Source organism: Schistocerca cancellata, chromosome 2, assembly GCF_023864275.1.
Source record: "Schistocerca cancellata isolate TAMUIC-IGC-003103 chromosome 2, iqSchCanc2.1, whole genome shotgun sequence".
Lineage (NCBI taxonomy): Eukaryota > Metazoa > Arthropoda > Insecta > Orthoptera > Acrididae > Schistocerca > Schistocerca cancellata.
This window is the reverse complement of record NC_064627.1, coordinates 804,739,241-804,747,273: the sequence shown is the minus strand read 5'-3', so window position 1 is coordinate 804,747,273 and position 8,033 is coordinate 804,739,241. Positions and strand designations below refer to the sequence as shown.

At 35.6% G+C, this 8,033-nt stretch overlaps 1 protein-coding gene across 2 annotated transcripts; it reads right to left on the bottom strand.

Annotated features, from left to right (window-relative positions):
* Positions 1 to 3,065: 3,065 nt before the first annotated feature.
* LOC126162666 (eukaryotic translation initiation factor 5A) lies at positions 3,066 to 7,457 on the bottom strand. 2 transcript variants are annotated; one of them, XM_049919314.1, is made up of 5 exons: positions 7,323 to 7,457; positions 6,263 to 6,386; positions 5,992 to 6,159; positions 5,357 to 5,491; positions 3,066 to 4,447 (listed from the first exon to the last, which is right to left on the bottom strand). In XM_049919314.1, exons 2-5 carry the CDS (start codon positions 6,368 to 6,370, stop codon positions 4,376 to 4,378), a joined length of 483 nt encoding a protein of 160 aa, XP_049775271.1. In that variant the 5' UTR covers positions 6,371 to 6,386; positions 7,323 to 7,457; the 3' UTR covers positions 3,066 to 4,375. The 2 variants fall into 2 exon arrangements, with proteins under 2 accessions (XP_049775271.1, XP_049775272.1); XM_049919315.1 differs by lacking the exon at positions 7,323 to 7,457 and adding an exon at positions 6,924 to 7,058.
* Positions 7,458 to 8,033: the final 576 nt, after the last annotated feature.

Below are 8,033 nucleotides of genomic sequence, written 5' to 3'. Positions count from 1 at the left end.
CAATGATGAAATGAGGCACAGTAATAACTGCCATGCAATGAAATGACTTTCCCCTTGTAGCCCCAGTAACAGAACTATAGAAGGTTTTCACTTTCCTTTAAGCCATCTCTTGTTTTCAACCTCCCCTATCCCTCCAAATCAAAATTCAAATCTTGGTTACATTATTCTCCCACCATTACCTTCTTTGTCACTGTTGGCTGTAGTACTAGCTCTTGTATTACAGGCCTATTAATATACAGAAGGACTATTGCAACTAGGAAAATTTAACGCATGCTGATATTCTCCCTTTGAGTTCACTAGTGCTATTGTCATCCAACTACCTTTTATCCTATTCTGTCTCCTCCACAGTTCCTGAGGTAAGTATGAATCTGCAAACATGTTTGACAACCCACAAAAAACCGAAACAAAACTGGTCTCAGGAGTAGATGATTACACTGTATATTGAAACTGTCAGCCAACTAACAAGGGATAGAAGAATATAAAGTACATGTTCCCAATTTTTATTCATAATAAATCTGATTACGACTTACATTTTCAATAACTGAAGGCTCATGCTTTGGTGGTCGAATCGTTTAACACCAACAGACAAAAGTAATACTTAGAGGTCAAAGTCATCACTTTTAGTAACGTTCTCCAGCAATTACTCTTTACAACACAGTTCTAGCAGCCACACAAATTTTGTATATCAGTATAGTACATAGTCAGCTACAATATACATTTCAACTACAGACCACCACAATAAAAAAGCACAGAGGGTAAAAAATTGGATGATGTGCCTGAATAAATGCTACAGGTAGTCTGTCTTGAGCTCTGTTAGGAGAAAACCATCTGTTAAAACGAGTGATTTCTTAAATATTCAAAACATTTGTGTTTTTTAACCATACTAAATTTCCAAGCAAGAAATTTAAGCCAAGTTTCTCAATCCAATACAATCTTTGTATGTTACAGTGCAATGACAAGCAATATTACATCCAAGCAACTTCTGAACTACCTCAGTATCTGCAATCACAATATCAATCTTATTGTGGGCTTTACATCACTAAGAACACAGTGAGCTGCTAACGGCTTAACCCTATTCCAGTACAGCTGCAAGGAGTTAACATACTTTACCACTTCTAAACAGCTCACAAAATATTTCAATAGAAACTATATAGCAATCTTAATTGTTGAATATTAAGGTGACATATGGTAAAACATGACATTGATTGCACTATTACGGACAATCTTTTGATTGTGTGTTACGAGTTGCAAAAGAGTAGTTCATCCTGAACAAAAAATTGTACCCAATTTCCTAGACACCAATGTCAAAACTAACAAATAAAAATGCACAGCACAGCTTTGAATACTTAGCATGCGACCACGAACAGGCGCAAGGCATCAGGCATGAACCTCTGCTGTCTGCCAGCAGCCTTGTGGTGCTCTGTGTTAAAATACCTTTAGAAGTCGGGTAATATTTTATGTAAAGGATGGTTCAGTCACCTGAGAGCTGAGTACTGCAAGTATGAACACAGGAATTCTGCAACGTGGTACACAAGAATGTTTACACACCATTGCATTTTTTAGCTCAGCAAATTTTGAATATGCTGCAGTATCCAAACAAAACTTCCAGGGCATTCATAAAGCAAGGGTATTCATTACAACAGTGACCTATTCATTTGTTTCAAATCTTGCTACAATAATTTGCAAAACACATTGCTGACAAGTCTGCAAATCTTTGCTGAAAACACTGACAGAAAATGAAGTAATTCTGGAGATTTCACATTCTTCCTAACAGGGGTTGATTTTCATTTTACTTTCACAAGACTAAAGCTGTAGCCATCTTTGTACCACTCAGTAAGATGGTGGTTTCAATTGTGAACCTACAGTGGCCAAACTGCAACAAAGGTTATAATTTCATGACAACTGTACAATATGAAATACATAGGCAACTTACTCGGGACTGTGCTCATAAATAAGATGAAACCACAGACAAAAATTCTGCTTCCATCACCTCTCCACCTCATTTTGCCAAATTACGCAAGATACCTAAAATTCTCAGGATCACTTTCCTTTTGAGACCTTTATACAAATTAAGGTCTACTACATATTTGGGAGTAAAGGTGAAGTTAACTCCAGTTGGTTGGCACCTCTGAGCAAAACAACTGAATCCCTAATTCTTTAACAGTAAAGAACAAGCATTTTATCAGTAAACATACTTGTGATTATCAATCAAAAATATTTTCAGTATGTTCATTTTTCATATTGGCATACTGCCAATTTGACAAACCAAAAATCTTCACAAGACACTATAAAATTCTGTTTCTCTTAATGAAGATGCAACAAAAAGGCATGGACCAGAATGTTTTATCAGTCCACTAAAATACAGTTATGTACATACAGCAAATATTTAGCTGTTGTAACCACATTACATCTAGGTCTACTCCTGTGTACTATTGCCACAAATTTCATGTTAGAAGCATAACTGTTTTACATTAATTCCAGATATGTAACTATGCAATATTAAATTTTCAAAAACCTTCCATACCATGTTACTCTGACACGCAATATATGGGTTAATGAAATCAATGTTTTACTTTCAATTCTGGGTAATAGGTTGGACACACGTTATGCCTTCGATTATATTAAACATCAAGCAATTACATGATCAAATGTTTACTATCCAGAATTTCTGATAGTCCTCGTTACCAATCGCTCTCAATGAGAGAAACCTCCCTATAGCAGAACCAAGTATTTAATTTTTTTGCACAAATTAAAATGGTCAGTACATATTTTCAAGCGTAATGTAGCCACCAACCTTTACCCAACTGAATTATGTTCATTCAGCTTTACACAGTGCTGAAAAATTTGTTAAGATATTTACACTTCCAGAATTTTTCCAAGTACTTTATACCCAGAAAAACATCCTGAGACTGTCATACATAACCTGTTAATTCAAATTTAATTCCCAAAAACTTTCTGATACAGTTTGGTTACCATTCCCTTTCAACAATTTTTTATACATTTATATGATCAAATACCTGTACATCAGATTTATTCTAAAAACTCAAAATAAGTTCACTTTCAACTATAGTAAGAAAACTTTATTGTGAAATTCTCGTCAACAATCTGAGTAAAAGTTTAATTACAAATTTACGAGCACCTGGTACACAATATTTATAACACAGATTGATTACAAATAAAAAATGGCAATCTCAGGAATAAATTATAAAGTGGCAGATATTTCCCTAGCTGTATAATACTTCACAACTCATTACAATTAAATATCAAAATAACCTCCCTAACAAACAAGAAAAGGATCTTGATAAATTGCTGAAACGTTATGCACTGCAGAGTGCCGAATAGTTTGAGCCTCAAGGTAGAAGAAATTTAAATGAATGAGGTCTATTTTAAGTATTTAGCTAAATTTGTGCTTGACAAAATGCACACGAACATGTAGGCTATTGATTGCACATCCATTATGTACACCCTAACTATTTGTAATTCACTGTGAAACTGAACTAAGCGAATGGCTACATTAACATAGTCAAAATTTAAGTAAAACAAATTCTTTTTAAAAGTAATCAGCAATAACAGCAAACAAAAGCTTATTGATATTAGCTTGGGGTTAACTGAGCTATGAATAAAAAGATTCTGAAGATTCAATGTCCATTTTATTCATCACCTGATTTGTTTTCCAAAGTCATGACAGGAATGCTTGTTATTTTTCTCCAACTCCAGCATGTTGAATACACTAATGTTGAAAGCAGATTTAAAATGTTATGAAATGTTTTATTCAGTTTCAGAAAGGGATTATGTGATGCACAATAGATTGCTGCACAAAATGTGTTGGTATGCAGATGCATAGAATTTATATTCCAAATAAATGAACTGTCCCTTCACTGTTCCCTTACTCTTTCACAGCAATGTCTGTTCAACTAAGCTTGTGGATATCTTATTAACAAATTACCAATTTGTACTGTTAAAGCAGGTTAACATTTGCTACTACTCCATACTCGAAAAAACGAGTTCACAATAGGGCCTCAAGGTTAAAAGCACATTTCAATGTATTCAATAATCCTTGATAGCAGGGCAGTAACTATGGAATGGAATTGCAGCAGTACAGTGATATCAAGTTACAATTCTTCAGGACTGAGGCCTGTAGCTTGTAAAATCTTTTATAACAAATATCATGAAATTTATTTCAACATAATGCTTATTACACCAGGGGGTAATCACAAAATTAAACAAGCTTTGATAACATGAGTCCAATAGCTACATTAATTTTGGAGTAAATTGTTTTAGCGTATGGAACAGTGACAATACCACGCCCAACAAATGCCCTGATAGTACACATAGCATTAACCATCGCTTTCCTTCCATGATCCACAGCCTTTAATTATTTGTCCAATGCTGTATTAGTTTTAATGGCAATCACACATTCTTCACCACAGGATTTCAACACAGTGCACTGTAACAAAGAAAATACTTCAGAATCAACAACTTTTTAAAACTGCATTTAGTAAATCTCTACTGGAAGTGTACCTCTTCAAGGTACCTTAAAAGAACACACTGTTCATTAAGGGCATAGAAGAGCTTTACTTTACGAGATCCTCTAGCACCAAACAGCCATAATGACTATCCAGTGACTCTAGGCTCGAACCTATAAGTGACTGCCAAATGGTAAGCCACAAAATGTTGTAGATACAATTTTTAGAACTTTATGGATCTTAAGAATCTTCAATAGTTAAAGTTCATTTAAGAACTTTTTAATAAGTTCTCAGCAAAATATTTACTATAACCAAATCTACTGTTTCCATTTTAACAAGCAACAACACCAATAAATAAAACATTAGCTTACATACATTAAAATCAATGTTTAGCAGAGGATCATTAATACGTCAAGAGGATTGATCACCTGTCTATGAACAAAAGGATCACTTGTTAAAGACAGGTATGTTTGGAAGAAATTTTCCATAGGTTTTTGATCATCAGTCTAAAGCCAAGACAAAAGCACCAGCCTCAGCTCAGCTACTCCCGGTCATTTCTAGATGCCCAAACATTGCTGCCAATTCTGTTTAAGAGTGTAGAGAGTTATCCAATTCCATCCACAATTTTACAGAAGTTATATATTGCAACCCCTTTTTCATTATGGCACAGAAGTAAACAGTAATAATTAGGTTTCACTGCCAGTCAGTTTGTTACTGCAATCTTTCTTTTCATATTGGTTGTCTCAACTCAAATTCTGACTTTCCAACCTACTCCAGACTTCAGGTTGTGCAACAAAAATCAGTGTCACCACACTCAAAAGGGTCCAATATCTAACTTCAGCCCATTCTTCCTCCATTTGTAGTAAACAGTAATGAAGTAAACAACATACCAGTAGTTCTTTTCCAGCATCAAAATCAGCTCTAAGCTGTGCACCCAACTCCCCTTCAGGAATTTTTAAGTCCTCACGCAATTCTCCATTGTCAGCCATCAGACAGAGGTACCCATCATCTGAAATGTCTGTAAGCTGGAAAGTTCAAAACCAGTGTCATTAATTTACATTTTTTAAGTTCCATTTAACAAGTACCTGACAAAGCATCTCTCCTGCCTGTTCACATATTAAACTGGTGAATAGAACAGTCAATACTTTTACTAATCATATCCCATTCCAAACTAAATTCAAAATGTAGCTGTCTCTCTTCAAGGTACCTTAAAAGAACACAAGTTTATTAAGGGCATAGAAGAGCTTTATTTTACGAGATCCTCTAGCACCGAACAGCCATAATGACTATCCAGTGACTCTAGGCTCGAATTTAATACTTGTCAGGTACACAAACCACACAATTTTAGTTTTAATATTAAAGACCACAAACCAGCAGCTTATAAACTGTTACACATACACAAGCAGCTAATCACAGACAGACTTACCAGAAGAATATGAACTATCTCGTGAAAGTATTTTCTGCCTGTCAATTGTTACTTACACTTTCACACAAATACATAGCACATAAGCTGAGCTACACTTGCCTGATAATCCTCTCTCTTAACAAAAGGCACATCCATATTATGAGTAGATGGACATATATCTTCATACTTCTTGGCATTAAATATATCTATACCAACAAGATGAACTTTAGCATGTCCGTGTTTACCAGTCTTTGAAGTAGACATTTCAACTATCTTGCATGGACGAGACTGAAACAATGTAAGTAGTAAATCATCTACACAATTCTAACCACAAAATAAGTATGCACCAGTTCACAACAATGTTTTCTACATCCTACACCATATCCCATACCTTAAGCATTACAAAACCATTCTTTCGAAGAGCTGAGCATTGCATAGGGTATGTTACAGATGCTCCTGAATCTCCAGTTTCAAAGTGAGTGTCTTCAATATCAGCCATTGTTTTTAATTAGTGTCTGCAAAAACACAAAAACATTAAACAACCTTCAGATAACCCTAACTTACTTCGCACAGTAAGTACCACATACAAAATACACAACTCTCTTTCATGCACAATTTTTAAAGTAGTGCACAAACCTAGTTCACGAAACGTGGTCAAACAATTTGTGGAGTTACGTTTACTGGAAGTCTTCAAAACATATGCACAAACTACTGTACGGTCAAATTACTGAAAGCAGCTGGAACGTATAAAACGTTGAAGGAAAAAAAAGAAAAAAAAAAGCCTCTGTTGCAAGTAACTACACTGACGCTGTAGCAACTTTTTCTACACAGTGCAAAGTTAACGCACAGAGCTCTACTTCCATCTAACTTCCTACATACGGCCTTCGGACAACAATAATAAATATAACACCCCTTCGCAGTAAAACTAGCACATGTCCACCATGTGTCACATTTTCTATCCTCGTTGGCCACGCTGAAATTACCAATGCGAGTAAACAAAGTGGCACCGAGCGTCTTATAATCTACTACAGAATGAGAATTTATTCTAGTACCTTCTTGGACTGTTAAAACAAATGGGATACCAATATAACACTAGAGAAACACTTCACGGAGACTGTGCACAGTAGCAAGCATGCGAGTATACACTCTCTTCGTATGTCGGAAGAAAGTGATGACAAAAAAACTTGAACATCTAACAACTCACTATTCAACTACTATGAGAAGACAGTTATTTTCAGTAAAGTAAATCCAACATGGCGGTGCACATCTACAGATAACGTGCAATGTCAACTAGCAGACTTAGACAGTATGGCCGAATAGCACGTGTAAAAAATCTATGGCGAATTAAATGCACAAGGCCAACGGCCAGTTATCTTACTACAGTTAAAATTTCAGCAAGAACATAACTACTTAACAGCACGTACAAATTTTAATAGTGGAACTATACTCACGTGTGACCAAAATGGGTACTCTCGCCAGAAGATCTGAGACGCATGCGTACCACGTTACCGGATTCAATTAGACTTTGGTGGGGTCGTTTCAGAGAGGTGAACGGACTTCCAACGTTACAAAATCGAGAACAAATGACAAACGCTGTGTTCGTGGCAGAAAATTTACCACTTTTATGAAAGTCAACGTACAGAACTACGTCGATAGAAGATTGGAATTCCAAATAAAATTACAAAACAGTCCTCATTTATATATGAATTAAATACTAATGATCCAATCAAGAAAGTTACGAAAGTATCTTTGATTAGAGGTGGTTTGGGAAATACACATGATAATGGAGGTCGTATGTAGGTAGAAAATCAAAATGTACCGTGACACTTTTAATCATGGCCCACATTATGCTGTAAACGACGGTATTCCCACAATGCTGGTCATAGGCCGAAATTAACAGCCTACAGTTTTAAAGCACTCTGAGGGAAAATATGAATGATTAACTGGAGCAGTCTTGGAATTAAGAAATGCAAATCTCTTAGTGTTAAGTTCTTGCTTAATCTCTGTTGCTACACGACCAGCTACAGGTTGGTGAAACTTTTCTACACCCTACAAACTTAAGAAATAAAGCCAACCTTAAGCTAAGGTTCGGTTTTCACACTTATTGTTATATTCTGAATTACAACGAATTTTTTTCGATCACATGACATGTGGATTGGCAG

Excerpts from the sequence above, each read along its gene's own strand:
- LOC126162666 (XM_049919314.1), bottom strand. The coding sequence starts at position 6,370 with ATGGCTGATATTGAAGACACTCACTTTGAAACTGGAGATTCAGGAGCA. Across the intron at positions 5,492-5,991 it reads TTAAGAGAGAGGATTATCAG|CTTACAGACATTTCAGATGA; the intron begins GCAAGTGTAGCT and ends TGAACTTTCCAG. Across the intron at positions 4,448-5,356 it reads ATGCTGGAAAAGAACTACTG|TGCACTGTGTTGAAATCCTG; the intron begins GTATGTTGTTTA and ends TCTTTGTTACAG.